The sequence below is a fragment of the Onychomys torridus genome, chromosome 8 (assembly GCF_903995425.1).
Source record: "Onychomys torridus chromosome 8, mOncTor1.1, whole genome shotgun sequence".
NCBI lineage: Eukaryota > Metazoa > Chordata > Mammalia > Rodentia > Cricetidae > Onychomys > Onychomys torridus.
The window spans coordinates 91,678,631-91,701,626 of record NC_050450.1 but is presented as its reverse complement, the minus strand read 5'-3'; the positions used below and the strand labels follow the sequence as shown (position 1 = coordinate 91,701,626).

Genomic DNA, 22,996 nt, shown 5'->3' with positions numbered 1-22,996 from the left:
CCTTCGCACTAGACGCACAGGTGGGGGGAGGGAGCGGAATTCGCTCCAATCGGGAGGGTAGTCAGCTCCCATCTCCCAAACTCAGCTGACTCTCAGTCACCCCTCCTCTTCCTGGCTGTGAATGCAGCTTTTATCAATTCCTTCTAAGAGGAAGAGCAACACCCACCCACCCCCCAAATCGGCTGGCAAAACTCCAGTCCAGGCCAGCCCAGCTAGGGTCATTAAATTCCTGAACACAAGATGTTCTGGAGCCAAAGTCCCCTTCTAGGAGCGGTGGCCCCACTCATCCCTCCCTCTCTTACACCCCATGCTCAAAGTCAAATGCGGCTACTTTCATCCACTAGGGCCACAGCTGGTTACACTTCCAGGTCTCAAGATAGCTGAGAGCAATCTACAGGCCACCAGTTTATGGGCATGTCTTGCTTTCAAGACATGGGAACCAACAGGAACCCTCAGGGGACCCTTGGAGGCCATGCAGTGCTCCCAGCACCAGGCAGCTTCCTCAGATCCTGGAGGCTTTTCCATGTCACAGCACCTAGGCCTGGTACCATTCCACCCCCACCCCAAAGCTGTATTTGCATAGCACTTAACACGGCATAAGGGAAATGTCACACATGTCCACATCAAAGCCTGGATCCCCGCTGTGTCAGCCGGGAAGGAAGGTCTGGGCTCCTTGGTGCCTGCCCTCCAATCTCAGGACCCTGCTGCAAATCAGGGCTACCCAGCCCCCTGCAGCACTGGAAAAGATGTGCTGATGTGGAGACAGCCTGGTGTGTCCAGAGATGGACCCCACCCACTTTCCACCAACTTTATTACCCTCCTAGGGAGATCTTGGACTCAGAGTTTCCCACAATGGGAAAAAGGGGGGCAGGGTCCTGGGACCCTTCCCGCCACCTCCCACCCAGCCCCAGGCAAGTAAGTACCTTTGTCCAGGACAGGCCCAAAGATGGCCAAGCTGTCATCTATGGTGGTACAGTTCCATCGTCGGCCACGGAACTGATGCTGGCACTCCTGGATGCCCAGCTTCACACCTTCCGCTACGCTGGGCATGATCTCGATGTAATTTCGGCAGAAGCGCAGTTGCTTGGGGACCAGGCCTGGGATGGAGCCGCAGAGCAGAGGCTGGGAGCCCAGAGATGTGTACTGCTGGCCCAGGGCCAGGGACCTGCAGGCAGACAATGGGGATGGCACTGTAGATACAAAACATTTGGCCCAGTTCGGATGTCATTTCTTTACAGAGGAGGGAGGAGGTAGGGGTAGGATGATCCAGGGCTCTGAGAAGCCTGGTACTTCATATGCTTTTTTGACTTCCTTGGGGACATGGCGTCCCAAGAAGGCACATCACTGGTTTAGGGAGTGGCCCTCTGACATGGACATGACTGACTTTCAGGGTATGTGGAACAGCCGAGCCTCTGGGGGAGGAGGGACTCCGTGGGTCTGAATTATGTCATGAAAATAACCCTCGACTGGAAATGTAGAATTGTGGCAGAGATCAAGTTCTGCCCAGTGCCTGGGCCCAGTCAGTTGCCCTGGTGGGAATTGCAGGACTCCTGCTGAGCAATCTCCCAGGACTCTAGGACTCATGGGCCATGCGGAGACTAATGGCCATTCGTGGGAGGAATCCACATAAAGGACAAAGGAAGCAGAGGCCATTGTGGCTCCAGCTCCATCTTAGGAAAAAACAAAACAGAAGCATAAGTCTCAGCAGAGCTTACACACACACACACACACACACACACACACACACACACACACACACCACAAGACCCCGCAGCCCCTTCCCCAGGATTAGACTTGACCAAGAGCCTGTCTGCCTCTGATGTCAAGCACTCTGTCTTCAAGGGCCTCCACCTCCATCTTTCTCCTTCCCTAGAAGTTTCTAGAGTGCCACCTTCCCTCACCAGAAACGGGCTGTGTAGTCATGACTAGTTTTAACTAAAGAGCAAAAGGAAAAGTCTCAGCAGGCATTTCCCCCACCCTGTTCTTCAGTCAAGTCACCCCATCCTCCTACCCCCCACTCTTCAACCCTTGGGAAGTACATGTAGGGGGCAGGGTTATATACTCTAGACAAATCAAGGGACTGCCAGAGCCATCCTCTACCTTTTCCTTCCCAAGACAGGGACAGCAGAAATGACGGTGTGGGCCTAGGGGCTTCACAGTCAGTTGTTTAGCCAGCCCCGTGATAAAGGGGCAGTGTCCTAGAAGAAGGTAACCGAGGCACTGGCCAAGGTCAAGTCCTGGATTCAGGAGCCTTGGGAAGAGGGCCTTGGGGCCTCTGGAGTGGGTCAGAAAGCATGCCAGAGCTTCCTTGACTAGGTATGGGTAAACCAAACACTGGACATTTATGGATTCCTGCTGCTCGGCACCTTTTACAAAACAGATCTGATCAATTTTTGAACATCTCTGTTTGCTGATGAAGAACCAGGGTTTCCAGAAGGCTTGCCCCAGGCTTCTTGGGAACAAGTATGTGGCCGATCAGAGTATGCTATAAGCTGCCTTCTCAGCACCCTTCCCCCATACCCCACACTAGACGCTCAGAGTCTTGCTCAATTCAGAGACTCCAGGGCAACGTGGCACACAGCACTGCCACTTCCGGCAGCCTCTGGTCTCAGCTGTCAGGGGAAGAAGTCCAGGTTTTCCCATTTGTTGATTGGGAAGAGAGACTGGGCTGGGGGGGGGAGGGGCAGCGGCAGAACTGGGGGTTTTTGAATTGGTGAAGAGACACATCCAGATCTGAGGGTCCCCAGCCTCATCTTTCAGAGCCTCATGCATGCCTGCAAGTGATCTCCCACTGAGTTCTCCCCAACCCAAAGCCCTGAGCCCTTTTGAAAAGGAAAATCCAGAGACCTGGCGGCGCATTCCTGTAATCTCAACACTTGGGAAAAGCAAGAGGATCGGGAGTTGCAAGCTAGCCTGAACAAGAGAGAGAAAGAGGTAGCCACTGAGGCATTAATGTCACACCCTCACGGCTAACTACAGTTCCGTTCACGAAGTGCCCTTTCCTGATAGCACCCCAGAACACAGTAGGAACTTTACTAGCTGTGCAGATCACAAGACAGAGCCAAGGGACTTCGGTTAGAAACTCTGCCTGGCTCCTGAGCTCGGGGCAAGCCACTTACCTCTGCCTTATGGGCAAGGCCTGCTGGGTCTTCCAGGGAGCTGGGGTAACTAACTTCTGTCTACACCTTAGTGGGCTCCCGTCTAAGTTGGAGACAATGGTGAGCCCAGAGCCTGATGGCACTTAGCACATGAAGCCCTGGAGGGAGCCCCACTCTGTGTACAGAAGAAAACACCTTACATGTATTATAGGTCTGACCTAGGCTGGCCACAGTTCTAAATGCTTATGTCTTTATTTAATTCTCATAGGTCTGTGACGGAGAAACGGCCGTCGTCACTATCATCCCATTTCATAGACGAGAAAACCAAGGCAAGGATCTGCAGGCCTCTCTCATGGCTTGTGTTCTCTCTCTTTCTCCTCTCTTCCTTCTTTAATCCTCACCATGCCCTTTCCCAGCACACAGCCCTGGTCTGCCACTCACCTCCCAAGCCCTGCAGTCATTAGAAAGGAAAATGTAGAAAGGGTTTAATGTAGACAACTCATCACCCTGAGTTATGCCCCCTCCCCTTCCAAACCTGTCCCCTTAGCCTGGCTCATAATCAAGCTGCCAAGCCAAGCAAGTTCCTTAACTTCTCTGCATCCCAGTTTCTTCTTCTGTGAGACAGACCCCACAGGAGGAGTAAAGGTAGACTGCTCAGTGCCAGGCACGTCAGAACCCCCTAAGGAATGGTGGCCATGCCCTCAGTACTCTGTCCCTGCCATGTCACCAACCTCATGTCTCTCGTCCTCATATCCCTGACTTGGTACAACACGTGAGAATTTCCAAAGCCACCTCCCATTAAACAGGCCTCAGGACAGAGCTGAGACCCTTCACCAACAGTCCTGACTGGGCTGGCAGAGCAGATCCCTCTGACTGACAGGCCAAGCTGAGCAAAGCCATGTGTGACTTGGATGAATGTTCAAGTTAACCAAAGGGCATGGGAGCATTTCCAGGATGCTCTGGTCAAAGGTCTCAGTGGATCTGGACATCCTGTGGTAATTAGCCAGGGCCTCTGGGGATGGGGCTCAGATCTATGGATGGCTTTGGGCTCTTCAGCCTGTGGCCTTGGGACTGAATTCTGTGGGACAGACAGCTGCCCTCCCAGACATGCCCTGCCGGCCCTAAGCTGTGCCCACACAGCATGGCTGACATTCCATCATCGCAGACATATCAATGTAACCCACTTCTTGTCCCCATTACGGAAGAGCTTGTCCCCCTAGGAGAGTCAACATGAGAGCCTCCTCTTCTCTTTCTCTTCCCAGTGTGAGTGGCTTTGATTAGATTTGCCTTAAGGCCAGCTAAAACTGCTTCACACCCTTTTCACATGCTGAGCTCCACCTGAGTGCCTCTCTGCAGCCCATACCCAAGGCAAACCTATCCTGAATCACTTCTAAAGACTTCCATGAACTCCCAGGCAGAAGTAACCTCTCCTAGCCTGAGTTTTCCTGCTCATTCACCCCTTCTCACTGCGATGTCTGGCTGGCTAATTTGTTTGCAGCCTGTCACACAAAGGGGCTTGTCTTCTATTGTTTCCCCCCACACATACACCAGCACACTTGGGCTTCCAGGCAAGAAACAGAGGATGCCCCCCAAAGAGCCGGCCTGATGCCCCCCACTCAGCAGGTTCCAGGCAGCCGGAGGTTTCACCCACACACAGGACAAGACTCCTCAGTTCCGCTGAGAGACTTCCTACATTGAGGATCTGAGATGATGACCAGGCTCCCAAAGAGGCTGGGGCATGGCTGGCACCAGCAGCTGGTGAGGGGGAGGACAGAGGGCTTGCCAGGCCTGCCCTGCTGGGTAGGGGCTATTTATACCCAGGGCTCCTGTCCCTTTCTTGCCCTGCTCTGCCCAATGCCCTGTTGCCTTCAGCCCCAAGGGATGGCTCATCCTTCATCCCAACTACCCACCATCCAGCTGGACTTGGGCAGATACAAGCAGCCAGATGAATGGGGTCATAGTTGGCAGCAAGCCATAGGCCCATCATAGAGACCTGAGTGCTGGCCCTAAGGAAGAAATACCACTCTCCAATTAGGCCAGACTGAAAACATCCCCATAACCTTGTCAGGTTCCCACTGCCACCCAGTTCTTGGTCACTTATTTGTCACCTGTGGATAGAGGGCTGTGGGTGGGTGTGCACGTTGACAAGATCAAACACACAAAGTTCTCCTTGCTGGAGAGGGAGCCTGGACCTTGCCCATGCTAGGCAAGGGCTCTACTGCCCTAGATAGCGGTGTTCTGAGACAAGACCATTGTCTGTAGCCCATTTGGGCCTTGACCTTGCAATCCTCCTGTCTCAGACACCTGAGTACTAGGATTATGGGTGTGCACCCCACATCCAACTCAGATGCAACAATTTTAATGAGTTAATTTGTATCCTTTATTTACACATATAATTAATGAGAAGGAAAATGGGGGAAAGATCTGCAGCTGTTACCAAAAAAAGTGTGAGTGGCTTGTTAATACTTCTCACAGTGAGATACAGAATTCTTTGTTTTGCTTTTGTTTTAGAGACAGGATCTCATATAGCCCAGGCCAGCCTTGAACTCCCTATGTAGCTAAGGATGATCTTAAATTTTTGAGCCTCCTGCCTCTACCTTAGTTCGAGAATTGTTGGCATGAGCCACCATACCCAGTTAATACAGTGCTGGGGATCAAACTCAGGCCTTTGTGCCTGCTATGAAGGCACCCTACCAACTGAGCTGCACCTCTAGCCCCAGTCAGATAATTCAGGGCAGCCTAGCTGCTGCATTGACTCACAAAGAGAAGTGTCCCTGTGACCCCTGTGACCTCAAATACCTGCAGACTCTGCATCCCCCAGCATTACTGAGCCCCCACTGGGGCCGGGCTGGCCCTGCCTGTCAACACCAGGCTCATCCCACCAGGTAGCCTCCCCTGTAGCCAAGCCCAGTTTGTTTTGTTTGCTTTTAAGTTTAGAGCCTCCCATACAGGATCTTAGAGCTTAGGAAGGTGTTGGGAGTCACCAGGTCCAGGCTGCTGCCTTAACTGTTAACTATTTTTGTTTGAAAATGGACGCAAACACAACCTCTCTCCTCTCCCTATATCTAAAACATTTTAAAAGAGGGATTGTGTGTGTGTGTGTGTGTGTGTGTGTGTGTGTGTGTGTGTGTGTGTAAAATGAACACAGGATTTCCATAAGATCCAGCAGCCTCAGCCTAGGCTCATATTCCACAGTAATGAATGTTTAGGATGATAAGAATGTACTTAACACATTGATTTATACAATTAATAATAGCTAAAATGACCGGGACTGTGTCTACTTGGGTCCCTCAACGTTTTAGGAAACTTTTGGAGAACCACTGGTCTGCTCTAGTTTTATGGGGATACCAAAGCTCGAAGAGGTTTTGTTGTTTTTCTGGGTCACTCAGTTGACTGGAAAGATCAGGAGCTGTGGCCGCAGCTCTCCATTGCCAACAGGCTCTTCTCCCTGCACCGCCGTCCCTTCCTGTGAGTCCCAGAGTCTGATAAAGACACACTCTCAGAAGCTTCTCTAGCACTCAGAGGGGTAGAAAGGATGGATCTCAGAGCCACCGCACAGGGAGAAAGCTCTCTGGATCCTCCATTGGTCTTGGGGTAAGTTCTGAGGTCAAGCCACCCCCTTCTTGCTCTTCTTGAGATCATGGGAGTCCTTGCCCTTCCCTTCTCATGGAGCTAAGTAGCCATCCTTCCAGCCTCAAAGAGGGATCATTATGAGATTCTGATCCACAAGCCTAGGACCTCATAAAATAAACACCCAAGGATTGGGAGGGAGAGGAGGGCTCCACTCCCCTCCTGCACAGACCACAGGGTTTCTAAAAGCCCATAAAGGCACACAGCCAGGTACTCTGCTGGCTTCTCGGCAATACTAGACAGAGACCCAACCTGCATCTGGTTCAGCAGAACTCTACCCTGTCTAGGCAATATGGAAACTTCTAAAAGCCAAAAGGAAATCTTGAGACATGAGCAGAAAGAGCCAAGGTATTGCCTTTCCACTTAGACAAGGTAGAGCTGGTGGGTATAATGAGGGAGGAGACAAAGTTCCTTCATGTGCTAGGAAGGAGCTGAGCCTGGTGGGCCAGACAGAGTTCTCTCAACTCCTGGATCCTCCCTGGGCCCTGGAAGGGGACGTTTGCCCTGGCACCTCAGCCAGAAGCTTTGACAAAGCGAGTAGAGGCACAAAACTCAAGATGCACAGCTGCTACCACCTTTCCTGGAATCCGTGCTGACCTCAGACACGCAAGGGCCCTGTGCAAGGTGAGCATGCTACTCTACTCTTCCCAGCAGCACAGTGCATGGCCAAGGAGGCGCCGTCTCTGAGTGATGCAGTGCCCGGCAACTCACAAAGGAAACCTAGATGCTGCCCTTCGCAGAAGTGGGGAGCCCCTGGACCTCTCTCCACCCCACAGGCCCAGAGGAGCATCTGCCTTTCTGGATCCGGCAGGAACAGAGACCACTCAGCTCACATATAGGGGCTGAGGGGAAGAGGAAGGAGCCCAAGGTAGGGCTGGGTTTCCAGTTTGCCTGGGTCAGCAGACTGGGCCCAGAGAGAGTAAGCAAATGGAGGCTTGGTCCAGCAGCTGGGCTCATGTCCTTCCCTGGTAAACACATTCACTCAACGCCTGCTCACTCGGCATCACTTACTGAATGATGACTCCAAACCTGGCAGAGCTCCAGGTACTAGGAACACAGAGATGAATGAAGCCCCACAGAACAGCACCCAGGCCAGGAGGCATCTATCAACGACAGACCAACAAGCCCTCTTCAAGCACCTACCAGCTCAGGGCACTATGGGTGCCACACAAAGGCAGGAGATGGTCTTTGGACACTTGTCATTTACAACTTCTGTCATTTTTGCCCTAGCATAGGGAAATCACTGAGTCTTCCAGAGTGGAACCAATGGGTCCCCGCTGCCGTGATCAGGAGCAGCCCTGCACCTGGTAATTAGATCCGGGTTCTCTTCAGCACTTGGAACAGAGACCAGCCTCAGAACAGCTGGTATACCTGGGTAACCATTTTATCTCTCACCTGAAGTCTTGGGCTATTCAGAGGAACAGATGAGGAAAGAAAGGCTGGCAAGGGACCCACCTGCCAAGCTTTATGCCACTTCAGGCAGGCTGGCAGAGTTTGAAGCATCCGAAGCTGGACTTCAGTCTGTTTATTTATCAGTCACATGTGCAATGGGACAAGGGTAGCCCTGGAGATCAGCAGCTGGGAAGCAGCTGGGAGACTGATGTGACAGTTGGCAATAAGGAGATTCTGGGACCCGGCAACACATTGCCATGGCCAGAGACCTCAATGCCACTGGCCTCAGGTGAGCCAGAGATGTTATCCAGGGCTGTAGCAGTGGATGGGCATGCTGTCTGTCTCAAGACAAGGGCTTCAGGGACAGAGAGAAGGCTGTGGATAAGGACAAAAAGAGAGGAAGGAGTGAGGGTCTGAACCAGGGTGACCAGGAAGATGGAGACAGCATCCATCAAGGCTAGAAGCTAAGGAAAAGGAAATCTTGGGGACAATGACAGCTCCGGACCCTACATATAGACAGTGGGGAGTACAGAGCCCAAGAAGAAAACAGAGGCAGACACCCCACTTGAGGACAGTTATTCAGAAGGTAGAGTGGAATGGTACTCTAGACCTGAAACCCCCCGAACAGGTACCTGGGGGAGCTGGGCCAACTGAAAACCTCATGTTGGGGCACTGATACCGTATGGTACCCAGTCAGGGAGGTTCAACACTAGCCCAGCCCAAACCTCACACAGATCGGCCTAAAACCTGTGGGACCCTAGGTTTCGTCCTTGGTTTCTGTTTCATGGTCCTTCCAGAGGCATACAGTCTGCATGTGTGGGTGGGCATCACACTGTTACTTCTGCTGTCTCTTGTCTGCTCTTTTCTCCCTTAAGTGAGAGCTCTGCTTCACCCTAAGCCATCACCTCAGCCAGGTGGAGCTATCACCTCATCTCCTCCTGTGGAGATGCCTTTCTGGCCAATACAGTGGGGTTTATCCCCAGTCTGACCTTCTCTACCCAGTGAGAGCTGCCTGGGAACCAGCATCTGTGTCTGTTTCTCAGGCTGGCTTGGCTGAACTCTGGGTTTGGGGCTTTGGCTAGACTTTCCCGTGTCACCAAGACCACCACAAGCATGGCAGGAGACAGAAGGCAGAGCCTCCTGGAGAGTATGAAGGAAAGGGATTCCAGGCTGGCAGCCCACATCATGGGATGAAACCCACAGGCGTGAAGAAAGAAAACCAACGTCAAAGTCATTCCTTCTGGAAGGAAGCAGGGTGAGAAGGGCAGGGTGGCCTCCTCCTCCTCCTCCTCCTCCTCCTCCTCCTCCTCCTCCTCCTCCTCCTCTTCTTCTCCTCCCTCTTCTTCTGCTTATTCCTCTATCCCCGAGATTCCCATGGAAGTCAAGCAACAGAGCTTACCGGCTCTGCTGGCCAAGAGACTGCCTACATTGGGGTAACTCCGGCAACTCATCTTCACCCTGTTTCTAGAAGCTCCTTTTAGGGCCAACAGGAACCCTTCAAGGAAGCATTTGCCCAGGACCCCAAAGAGCCCTGATGCTGGGCAGCCATGGAAGGAAGAAAATGATGTGAGAAGCAGCATGCCCCCAGGGGTCACTGAGCCCCTATCAGAGGGAGGTGGTAGCCGGCTGGACCCTTTCTACCCAAGACAGCCAGCCTCAATGGAATGTCTACTCTCCGCTGCAGCGGGCCTGCAGGCCCTGATCTGATAAGGTGTGACAAGGCCGCCTGAAAAATGTTGAAACCTGTGAAATGTTGAAACCTGTTTTTTGAGGTGTTGTGAGCATGAGCCAGCCCCCACCCCACCCCCGCCTCCATTTCACAGGAAGGTGGAGTCAATCACAGTGAGGAGGGGAGGGGGGACAGAAGGACTGTCCCTCCTGGCTAAATTGGGGGTTGGCACACGGAGCAGGCTGGTGGGCCCTGAAGAGGGGGGAAGAGGGTTAATAACTGTGGTGAGAGAAGGAAGAATCCAGAGACTTGGAAGGGGAAAGGTGGAAGATGGGAAAAAAAGGAGGAGACAGGTTCCCACAGTCATGGCTTGCTCTGCAGCCTGGTCTGGTTCACTTTCTCTAGACTTACCAGGGGGAAGACTCATCCTAGGATATCCAAAGATGTCAGGGCCAGACCAGGGACCTCCCACCTCAGATCCCAAGAAGGTCTCTCTGAGAAGTGCCAGCTGTCTCGGGGACATGGCTTCCAGGAACTTAGGTCAAGAACTGAGTCATTTCCTACCAAGTGGTTCCCAAGTGAATCCCATGATCTTCCCTTCCCCACCCTCACTGGGCAGAGCAGTCCTTGCCTTTGGAAACCGGGATCTGGCCTCTAGCCTCAGACACCACAGTTAGGCCCTGTTTCACAGACAAAACAACCAAGGCCTAAAGGCTTGCTTGGGTCACATCATCCCCGCCTGGGAGTTGAAACGACTCTCCTAGTTCCCTCCAGATACATTTAGGCTTTCTAGGGGAAAGATGTTGAGCATCCACGAGACCCTGGCAAGGGCAGGGGTCTCTGGATACAAGGTTGATAGATAATAAAGGCTTGTAGAATACAAGTTTCTGCTTGAAAAGTGCCCCTTGCTGGCCTCTGGCTGGTTGGAGGAGGGTATGTGGGACATAGGAGGCTCTGGAAGGCCACAGGAAGCCTTCTGTAAATGGTCACATAGTCAGCTATTCCATTAAAGTATCAAGCCATGAAATGTCAAAGCTTGGTGGGACTGTTAACCTCATTTTCTTGGGGAAACTGAAGCCCCCCCCCCCCAATTGACGGAACACATCCAGTGTCCTTCACTGGTTCAAAGTAGTGAAATACAGAATGGTCTAGGCCTTCTGACCTCTAGCCAGAGCTCCATCACCCTTATACCACACAGAACCTCCTGTAAGCCTCACGAGCATCTTGTAAGCCTCACAGAGCATCAGTCAAAACACTGGACTCCATGTTACTAGCATATTTCTGCCTTGTATGTATAGGATAGGATCCCCATTCTATGCAGAAGAGGCACCCTGCCTTTGACCAAGTGTGATATAGAAACGTATTATATAGAAATGATAAGATAAAGAAGTAGATTACCGAATCTACTTTTAAAAAACAACTACTAGTTTTAAATATTTTGCACTGGATTGGATTTTTGTATATTATATACAAATTTTGTATATTATATACAAAATTTGTATATAATATACAAAATTTGTATATTGATATAAATTTGAAATTATTTGTTAGAATACACTGTACATACATTTCTAATCTTGTTCAAGTTATTGTACCTATACAGCTCATTTAACAATGTAGTGCAAATTGCTAGTCCTTAAAAGTTATTATTACCAACTAATTAGGATATAAAGAAATGAAAGTTAGTAGTTATTACAATTGAACTTATAGTCATATTAGATGTGTTTTCAAGGTTTTCAGAATATGGCATTTAAGATGTTTTAATAACATTGATTCTTTTTTTATGACAATGAGAAATATCTGCTCCTGGCAGCACCAATCTACTTCAGAGAAGATGATGTGCGTTGAAGAAAACTCCATATGAAGTTGACTTTCATTGTGGCACATTAGCCTCCATGCAAGAAATTGCCCTTACTTCGACTACTGACAGTATGCTGTCCAAAATGGACAAGCAGGACACAAAGAAAGGACTTCTGAACCTTATCAAGACAAAGCAGGACAGCCCTTCAGAAAATTCTGCTTCACAGATGAGTCTGTCAGATAGGCTAGGCCTGTTGGCTGAAGATAGATGCCCCAACATTGCAGAGGAACCTTGGGTGACTGTCCAGGCAGCCAGCTGTTTCTGTCATTTCTCACATTTTTCAGAAGTTGCTTGTTTGCTTCCTGCTTACTTAGGTAATATTATTCCCTTCTTGGGTCTCCAAGGGAGTTGAAGACCAGATAGTTAGTTTTCCTTGTTAACATATTCAGAAAAGAAACTCACTACAGAGGTGTAAAGTATATAAGTTTGAAAGACATCAAAAGGTAGTTTTTGGTTGGTAATACAAGTTAGGATAGAAAGTGAATTAGGTACAACACTTTGCACTCACCAAAATAGGTTAGATAATGGAGTATTTTCTCTGAATTTGTCAAATGTTAATGGACTAGACATTATTAATGTAATTCTTTAGTATCTGTATTGTATATACTTATTGTATATAGTTTTTCTTATATTAGTTATAATCTTTTATTATTTTAGACAAAAAAGGGGAATGTGGTAATATATTGTATACTCTAATAAAATTTGCCTATAGGTCACAGTACAGAACAAGCCACTAAATCAAACACAGAGGTCAGGCAGTGGTAGCACACACCTTTAATCCTAGCACTTTTGGCTGAGGAAAGCTTTTCAGATGAGGAGTCCTAGAGGCAAGAGGTGGCTTATTCCTTTGTTTCTCTGATCTCTCAGCATTCACCCCAATATCAGGCTCCAGGTTTTTTTTTTTTTTTATAAAAAAGACCATTTAACAATTCATATTATGCAAGTGTGAGGAATCCCACTTAAGGCAGAATTCTAAAATACTAGAGTATCTAGTGGAGAGAGGCTGAGAGGATTGTCAAAGAGTTGGTCTGTACTCTAGGCCTGAAAGCTCAGCTTGATTTGGTTGTCCTTTTCTCTCTGGGCTCAGCCATTTATTCTTTACCTACCAACCTGCCAATCAGAACTACAAACGTTCCTTAAGCCCAGTTTGCTTCATTGGCACCTTTGAACCTTATCCACTTCCTCCTTGCTGACCCTCTAAATCAGAGCTACAGATGGCAGAGACAATTTCCCATGTGCAGATGGGTGCCTGACAGGATCTGGTTAATTGTTCCAGGAAATGAAGATGGCCAGTTCCTTGGTCTAAACTGTTCCGGGTTCTCATGGAGCTTTTCCTTCAAGCCAAGTTTTGTTAAAAGAGAAAACAGCCCGCCTAGCCATTCATTTCACTTTGAGCTCCAATTCACCCCACAAGATCTGAGATTAAAATCCCCTCTCATTTCCAGTTTAGACTGTTTCTTCTGGTCATCTCTTGAGCTTATCAGAGGGAGGCATGACCCTGAACACCCTCCATTGAGCCATTTACAGAGTCCATTTTGCCGCTAAATGGTGATACTTTTCAGAGGACAAATTGTCTCTGCCACTGGGAACTACTAAGTGGAGAGTTTGGCTTCCCAGTGGGCACAGGACCCCTGGGAGGGCGTCCTTGGACTAGACCAGTGGCTCCCACTGACCTCTCCTGTCAATCCTTCCTGCCCGATCACTCAGGCTGCCACCATGACAAGCTGAGGGCAGAAGCCACCCTGCTGGTTCTCTGGGCTTTTTCCACAGCTGCTGCACAGCCTGGGAAATCCTTATCTGAGTTGTCGGATGCAGAAAGCTGAACTATTGGCTGAAGCTCACTCTAGACCATCTCTCTGGGGCCTCCATGAAGGCCACAAGCCTGCCGTATATCTTCATTTTAGAGGCAATTACCCTGGGCCAGCCCTGCGCTAGACATTGAGAGCATATAGATGTTTGTTGGGTATAGTTATAATCTTACAAGAACTACGGACTCCAAGAGCAGCCTAGAGATGCTGACTGGGACCTAGGTGCTTCCCTGCCCGTTTCAGATCCAGATATCAGCTACTCCTGGGACCAGAGCCTTGAGAACTCACCTTTCTCCATACCTCCCATACCATGCCCTTTGGAGGGCTGAAGATGATGACTGCCCAATTGGCTGCTCGGGTCAGGAAGGCAGGTAACTTACCAGGGGCAGATTTGCAAAACCCAGACACAAGGACTCCAGCACTAACCCGCTGGACCAGCCCATCTGGGAAGGAGACTAGGAAACCCCATTAAACACCTCCAGAGAAATAGGACAGCCAAATAGCCGGAGATAGTGCAATGCAGGGTACCCAACCTCCTCTATAAAGTTCACTGCCAAAGACGTTTGACCTAAGAGGTAACCTTCAGCTGTCAGGGAAATGAGAGGCAGAGGAGCAAGTCACATGATGCTACAGAGGTAAGACACTAGCTGAGAATCGGTCACCCGATGAAAGACTGGAGGCAATAGCTCTCTACAGAGCCAACGTCGTTTTGCAAAGTGCGTTGGGCACAAGGAGAAATACTTTTAGGATAAAATGAAGACAAGAGGCAAGAAATAACTGGAGCCTAGGTTGAAAACCCTTAGGGTAAAGGCAGTAGAGGACACCACCAGAAACCCGAATCACTGGGAATCCTTAGGAGTTCTGTTAAGCAGCATGAAGTCTTGAGTTCGGGGCCAACCTCACATATCAGAATCTCAGAGTTCATGATGAATAGAATTTACTTTACAATTGTTCAGCCAAAACAAACGTGCGTGTGTAAAACATTAGAAATGGCTGCCCTAAGAAGCGTGTAGATACTTGCTCCTGGCATTGGTTTTGTTTGCTTTTCATTATGTAGCTCTGCCTGGCCTGGGACTAGCTATGACCCCTCCTGGCTCCCATGACCTTGGGTAGGCTAGCTACGCACTCTACCCATTCAGCTACATACATCTCCTGCCCCCCCCCCCCTTCGACTTTCCTGGTTCACTTTCCCCCGTGTTGTGGTGTTGAACGCTAGGCCCTGGTAGCGTGCTCTACCAGCCCTAAACCTCTGAGCAAGACCCACAGCCTTCCTTTACAATTTTCGTAATAAAACTTTGAAGAACAATAGAAGCTCCCAACTCATTTGTGGGGACTTCTGGATGTAATCTGCGCAGGGCTGGAACCGCGATGGCCCAGTTGCTGAGAGCACCACCAGGTCGGGGTCCTGGAATCGACCCTGGCACCCGCACCAGCACCGGCACGGGCACCAGAGGGGCAGCGGCAGCAGGTGCGCAGGCTGCAGCCAGGGGCGGGTGAGGGTGGGGGCGGGCGCCTCGCCACACCCGGCGCTCAGGGCTACGTTCCCGCTCCGTGCCTTTCAAGGTGGGTATTTCCACCGCATTCCCAGGAGGTCTCCCTTGCGCCTCGTCCCCCACAGCGCCAAGGATCCGCAGGTGAAGGCAGCCTGGTCGGCACCTGGACTTCCCCCGCCCTCCTTCTGGAGGCTGTGCGCAAGTTCAAAGCGCTGCCTGCTCCTCCCTCCCGGGCCCATTCCCGGGAGCCGGGAGCGAGCCTCAACACCTTCCTTTGCACCCCCTGCCCCACACCCACATCATCACATTCACCAGTCCCGGGCTCCTGCCTCCGGTTCCTCCACTGAACCTGGCCTTTCCTCTCTGGGTTTGTGAGTACCCACTCCACACTCTTAGCTGCCGGCAGATCCAAGCAGGACCCCATTAGGAATTCCAGCATTCAGGAGGGCCACTGGGTCCCAGTGATGACTACACACGGAGTTCACAGTAATGATGTCTGCTAGTCCTTGAATCCATAGGATGTGAGGGGTCTGGGTGCTCCGTGAGTCCTCCCTGACTTTCAAGGAGCACGCCAGGAGCCAAAGGAGACTGGGGCCCACTCATGAGGCTCCACTGGTGGGCCCTATCTGCCCCGGCCCACCCCACATCCTTTCCTGGTACCCAGAGTGAGCCTGTCTTTCTTTCCCAAACCCTGGTGCTGCCCTCATCCTAGCGCTCCGGGTTTCTCAAGCCTCCATCTTGACCGCGCAGCAGCCAAACTGTGTTTTGATCAGCAGCGCCGCCGCCGCCGAGTGAAAAGTGTTTGGGCATGTCCCTCATCTACATAGGCCAGGTATAAATCACAGGCGCCTCTGAGCTCGGAGCTTAAGAGCTTGCTGCTAACCGCTTGCTAACTAACATCCACTGGAGAAGGAAGGTCCCAATGAAAAATACTTTCAAAAGAAACTTTGTCTTAGGCACTGTTGGGGGACCCCAACTCCTGTCCATACTACATTCCTCCTTGTATCTCTCTTCTGCAATTTTTCCTGATTTCTCCACCCAGATTTCCAAGCCTTGAGGTGGGGTTTACATGCCTGTGAGTACAGAAACTCAGGCATGTTGGGTGTCCACAAACAGGCCTGGGGTTCAAGGTCTCAAGACTTGCCTCTTACAGGAATCCACATCTTTCTGAGTTCTTCCCATAACCCAGGAGAGAAAGGATTCGTGTGCAGGTTGGGTCTAGTCTCTTCACCCATTTCCTCTCAGTGTGCCCAACCTTGTCATCCCAGAAGGCCACGGGGCTCAGCTGATAACACAGGCGTTTCTGTCTCTACAGACGCCTCATGCTTTGTTGTATTCCTTTTCGAGGAGAACATGCTTTGTGCACAAAAGACTCTGTTCTCTCTCTCTCTCTCTCTCTCTCTCTCTCTCTCTCTCTCTCTCTCTGTCACACACACACACACACACACACACACACACACACACACATTTAACAAGAAATTCTAATTACAGATTTCTTTTTAGTACTGGGAATTAAACCCAAGGCTTCACACTGCTAGGCAAGCCTTAACTGCTGAGCTATGCATATAATATATATTATATATGATATAATGCATTATATATAATATACTATATATAATGTAATATGTAATAGTCCTTTCCATATTATACAGTATACAATATATAATACAATGCAATATATAATACAATGTATTACAGCCCTTTCCCTATTATGTAGATGCGAATATATAGATATAGATAGAGTCTTGCTAAGTTGACCTTGAGCTTTCTTTTTTAAACCACCTTTGGTGAGACAGTGTGCCACTATATAGTCTTAGCTGATCTAAAACTCACAGTGTAGACCAGGCTGGTCTTGAACTCACAGAGAATCACCTGCCTCTGCCTCTTCAGTGATGGGATTAAAGACATATGTTCACCTTGGACTTTCTTCAATAGGTGGGTTTACAGGCCTGTGCCATGAAGCTTCGGCAAATTATAGATTTTTCTACTAAGGGGCTGTGTGTTAGGGATGAGGGAAAATGTCAACACAGACCAATGGCTGAGGATTCCTCAGGAGTCACTCTGGCCTTGAGTGGTCACAGGAGGAGCCCACAAAACAGGGGGAGATGAGATAATGTGGGGTCTCTTTGTGGAAGCAGCTATAAATGAAATAAAGGGGAGTGCTTTTATAGGTGCATGCTCAGTGGTGAATAAGATAGAACAGGGTGGCGCACTTGTCTGGGGAGACAGTAGTTAATAAGACCATGAAGAAATAATTTCCCGAGCTCTGGTGTAAGGGAGTGAGGAAACCCACTTCCAGGGCACTCACAATGGTTATTATTATTTGTAAAGGATAGCATTTATTGAGCCCTGACTCTGTGCCAGGGACCATGTAAAGCACTTTACACGAACTACATCCTTTAATTTGCCAAAGAACCCAATGACGTGATTATCTCCGTTTGACAGGTGATCGCATGGGTTTAGAGGCTAGGTAACAAGGCTGGGGTCATGCAGCTGGGGATGGAGGTACTGAGGTTGCTAAGAAAGCAAGAAGAGACATTTATTGGGACAAGGTCTCTACAGTGTGTCAATGGAGGGCTGAGGCGCTCAAGCCTGACTTGTTGCTCAGGGTGAGCATTGGACTCACACTGGGGCCTCTGCCTACTGATATTCCTTCTCTTGAATGTTGACGTGGATCTTCTAACCTTGACATTTGTGTCTCTGTATCAAAGCAGGGCTGTGTCTCAGGCATCCTCAGGGGACAAGAGACCCCCACCCCAGGATGGGAGGGGTAAAATACATGAGTTCAAGTAACCACAGAAAATTCCAGGTTACCAGGCCTCATCCAAATACCAAGTCCAGAAGATGTGGGTTCTCAGAACCAGTGAGGACATGAGGTTCTCAGGGGAGCTGGGCACCTTTAAGACTACAAAGCTGTTCCCCAGAACCTCAGACACAGAGATGTAAGCAGCACAGCAACTCACAGGGACAAGGGGAGATGGAGGCAGGGGCTGATGGCCAGCTGCCGAGTTCAGATCCCACAGGCATCAATGTGGGGACCATCTGTGTGTCTGAAAGAAGGAGATTGGCAGGATCCAGGGCACTCTTGGGTCCAGTCTGATAAAGTATCTCTTGAGGCAGAGGAGTCAGCACTGAACAGGATCCTTCCATATCTCTGAGAAATTCAGACTGTCCTTGGTTACCACTTGTTACCTTGGACCACTGCAGAGAGGACAAAAACCCATCACTTCCGCCTCCCCTGCTCCTCACACTAGCCAAGCTCTCAGCAGACCAGAGGTCTGTGAGTTGCTTTGAATTCCTTCCTTACCAGGCCACAAAGATCTCAGCCTTTCTCCACCAGATTCTCTGGCTCTGTCAGCTCAATAGCATCTTTGGATCACCTGCTGGGCACTCTCATCTACATGCCTCCACCCCTCCGACCACTTGTCTTTGCCCTTCCTTGCTGAAAGGACCATAGCTTGTTACTGAAGCCCCCAGCCTTCGCTGCTCTCCAGTGAACAGCCCTGGTGAGCATGTGATGATGCATCAGCCCTTCATCTCAGCCTCTCTGGAGAGCCCCCATGCTCGCTTCTGTTGGGTGGCCAGAACTAAGACAGGTCTAGAACAAAGGCTGGCCAATCTAAAGAGAAGGGGGCAGCTGCTCTGCAGCTTGTGGGGTTCCCCTGATGAGTGGGGAATGATGAGGTCTGACAAGCTTCCTTGAGCTCAAGGCCAAGCCAGGGATCCTGTGGTGTGTGCCTCAGAGGGAGAAGTGGCCCCTAGCATCCTTGGTCCTTACTGTCTGACCTCCGGGAGCTTCTGACCCTAGGGGGAAGTGGTCCTAGTGTTCTGTGTGCGAGCATCTCCCAGCACACATGGTCTTGTGCAGGAGGCTGAGGACCATGGCAGTAAGCCACACTCTGTGAGCCCTCTGCTCTAGGACACCCTACAGCACAGGGCACTCTAGCCACACCATGTCAAAGAGATCTCTGTCTCAGTATCCTTAGATTCCTGGGTCTGTCATGAAAGTACTGGCCACCCTAGGGCCTCCCAACTTCCTGCTTACTTGCCTATGTGTTCTTTCCCTCCAACACCCTCCCTCCCACCCCCACCACACACTAGACTCCAGTTTGTAGGGATGAATAAAGGATCCAAATAACAAAACCCAGCAGTGTTGTGAGTGGTGGTGCAAACTTGCACTCTCAACGTCTGGGAGGCTGGAGCAGGAGAGTCATTACAAGTTCAAGGAGAATTTTGCCTACAGAGTGAGTTCCAGGCCAGCCAGAGCTACATAGTGAGAGCCTGTCTCAAAGCAAGCAAACCAACGGTCTGGGGCTGTAGAACTCTTGCCACACACATAAAGCCCTGAGTCTCACCTCTGCCGTCACATAAACTGAGAGTGGTCCTGTAATCCCAGAACTTGGAGATAGAGGCAGGAGGGTCAGAAGTTAATCATCTGCTATACAGTGGGTCCCAGACCAGCCTAGACTATGTGTGTGCCTGTTTCAATTTAAACAAACCAACAATGAAAACTCCAAGCAAACAAAAAGCCAGGGTGGTAGCACATGACTGAAATTCCAGTACTTGGCAGGAAGTTGCCACAATTTTGAGTCAGTCTAGCCTGGTCTACATACTGAGTTTCAGACCAGTCAGAGCTACAAAACGAGAGCCCCATCTTATTGATTTAAAACAAAAGCCTGCTTGCATCGTCAGTTAAGGTGATTGTGGGTGGGGAGAAGAGGAGGAGCTGTCCATTTCTCCAAGCTGAGGTAGAGACTGGCAGGTAAAAGACACATCTGGTCTGGCTCCAGAGCCTGCAGACTTCATCATGGTGCACTCCAGTCCCTGGGAAGGATACACAGGAGACCTCCCCTGCCTGCGTTCACCCAGCAACCAGGGAGTAAGCACCCATTCTTGAGAACCGGAGGGGTGTATGGAAGAGAGCCTCTGCCCTGCAAGGGCTCCAGGGCCTCCCTATGAAACAGATGCCTAAAAACCAGTGACAGGAGGCCTAATTTGAGTGATTCATTCCACGTGGGTGTTGGAGGAAGGCTTTGCAGAAATACTGTAGGCAGGGTTGGACACTAGCCAGACAGCCTCAAGTGTCCCTGGCTTCTGACTCCTCCCAGGACAGGAGACCCAGCTGGACCGCAGAGCAATGAGCCGATGGCTGCTGGCTCCATTCACCGCTCGCCCTTACATCATTCATTCATCTCAAGCCCCTTCGGGATGGAGACGCTTCATGCAGGATGATCAGGAAAAAAAAAAGCTTGAAAGAAAAATTACAGCCTCCCACTGGGGAAAGTAAGAGACAAACTGAAAGGTGAAGGGCAGAAGAGTTTTCTAGGATTGAGATTTCCAAAATGAGTAACACTCGATACCTAAGGGGAGAAAAGGCTCCTGGGCTAGTTACTTTGGGGAAACAGACTAGACCAAAAAAGGACCACTTCTGCAGTCCACCTGGTGCCACCGAGATTCTAGTGAACAGGGGTGACTTCTAAATTTATTTGACCCTAGAAGCCTTTCCCAGCAGGATTATGTAGGGCTGGTGTGACGAGACACACTTTGAGACATAGTGCTCTGCCCCAAATGATGCTCAGAAGAGCTGGGGGTGGGAGTGGGACACAGAAGCCAAGCTGGAACGAGACCTGGGATAAGGGAGGCTTCAAGATGGAATTTGAAAAAGCTTTGGAAGGTCACAGGCAAAAAAGAGGAAGGATGAGAAGAAGATGGGACCATTGCTTAAGGCAACAGCTAGCTGGACATCAATCTAAGAAGAGCGTTCAATAGCCACACCTCCCACACCCTGCTGCTCTACTTCAAGTGTCTTCACAGAACTCTCCTCTAAGCGCACAGAAAGATGTGTGTCCATGGAAGAAAGTTAGCAGGCATAGCATCTACCCCACAGTTGTGAACGTGAAGGAAATACAGAAAGATTCAGCAACAGTATGGAACTTAGAAACAACACAGAAAGAACAAAGACAGATGTGGTGGTGCACACCTTTAGTCCCAGATCTTGGGAGGCAGAGCCAGGTAGATCTCTGTGAGTTCCAGGCCAACCTGGGCTACAGAGTAAATTCCAGGCCAGCCAAGGCTATACCATAAGACTCTGTCTCAAAAAGAAGAGAAAAATCACAGAAGATCACACACAAACTAACTCCCTTTTTTTTTTTTTTTTTAATTCTAAAAATAAACAAAATGAAAAACGTGGTCTAGGCACTCTTGCCTGGAGACACTTTTTATCTTTTGTTGTTGTTATCGCTGCTGTTTGAGACTGGGTTTCTGTGTAGCCCTGGCTGTCCTGCAACTCAAACTCACAGATCTGCCTGGCTCTGCCTCCCCAGTGCTGGGATTAAAGGCGTGCACCGCCACACTCATCTGGCTTTTTAATCTTAGTCACGGAATAAGTGTACAGGGGCTGGGGTGACCACTCCCTCAGGAAGCTTTGCAAGCAACAGCCAAGTGTGGTAGGAACTCCAGCACTGGGGATGTATTGATAAGACATCCTGAACAGTCTAGCTTAATTAGTGAGCTCCATACCGGGTGAGAGACACCTGCCCTGCCCTCTCTCAAAAAAGGTGAAATTCAGAATGTGGTCCCATCTGGAGGGAGATGGTGGGGAGGTGGGGAGGGAGAAGCCTGTGGACAGATGCAGAAGTTCTGGTTCTTCAGGGTGTGGGGAAGTTCAGGGTTTCATCTTGTTATGACATCCCATATATGATGTCTGCTTTGTGTGTGTGTGTGTGTGTGTGTGTGTGTATGTGTGTGTGTGTGTGTGTGTGTGAAGTGCTATATAATACAAAGAATATTCATTCACCAGTTCTCAGCAGAACAGCTGGTGTCTGTGTAGGGCACATTATTAGCATATCACTTCTTGTCTGTGGTCCTCCAAGCAGTTCAGCAAGGCCCTCTTCCCTAAAAGACGGATGTGCACAGCAACCCAGACTCCCAGGAGTCCCAGCCAGGCTTATTCACCACACTTCGCAGGACTGAAATGACCGGTGCCTCAGCCATATTAAACCTGCACAGACCAGCCCAGGAGCCCCAGTAAAACTCCCAGAAGCCACATCTGACTTGCCCACCTGTTCCCAGGAGCCAGGGGCTGAGCAGGACACCAGGACCCAGGGTCAGGCCAGTGTCCTCACTGAATCACTAGCATCCTGCCCTGAATCACTCCTACTCTGGTTTTCAAATAAGGTGATAATTGGGACACACCATCACAGGGTGTATGGCTTTCCTCAAGCGTGGCCCTTTCTCTAGAGCAGGATGACCTGCATTCTTCCTGGTGCTAGGTACTTGGACAACCCTCGCTGTACGGGAATGACCTGCACACCACCCATGATCAGTCACTGTAAGCTCAGCTCCTGTGTAGCGGGGACTCCTCAACTTCCCTGACATCTCACTGTTCTTGCCCTGTCTTACACAGAAGAAATGGAGGCTCAGAAATTTTTATGTAACCCTTCCCCGCAAAGTCTGGGAGCTACCATGTGACAGATCTGAGATGTACCATTTTCCCTGGACAGCTCTTCTTCAAATGCAACGAGAGATCGTGGGTGAGGGAGTCCAGTGGGTAGGAAGCAGCTAAGCCCCACTAGAACTTCTGTGGAGGGACCTTGAGTCACTGGCCCAACAATCACTAGAATAACAGTGCTCCCCCAACCCCCGCTGTGCCCTACATCCCTCAGGTTACTATATGAGGCTCACTTGGGTCACAGAGACACAAAGCAGAACCTATATCCTCAAGATCTGAGCCCCTCTTTGGGAGGATAAGATAGATGCCCATGAGATGTGACTGGGAAGCCAAGAAACAGATGACAGCATTAGTCGATCTTCTTAAGGAGGAGAACATTGGGGAGGGGAGGGAACATGCCTGGAGCAGAGAGACTGAGCCTCTGTCCAGCAGGGCACACTCAACACCATCCCTTCAACCTAGGACCTGTCCTCAAGATGTCTTGTGTTCTGTGCTGCCTGGCAGGGCTGGGTAGAGATGAAGAAGACCCGGACCCAGTGAGACTCCAGGAGGGAGGGGCTCGGGTGGGGCAGGTGCTGGTGGAGGGTTTCAGTGA

The 22,996-nt window shown here is 50.1% G+C and overlaps 1 protein-coding gene across 1 annotated transcript in view; it reads right to left on the bottom strand.

Annotated features, from left to right (window-relative positions):
- The window catches only part of Wnt3 (Wnt family member 3), a 44,739-nt gene that overhangs the window by 8,437 nt on the left and 13,306 nt on the right, over positions 1–22,996 (bottom strand). The window contains exon 2 of the mRNA XM_036196269.1: positions 924–1,165. Within this exon, the coding sequence (XP_036052162.1) occupies positions 924–1,165 (242 nt within the window). The remainder of the gene's footprint in view (positions 1–923; positions 1,166–22,996) is intronic.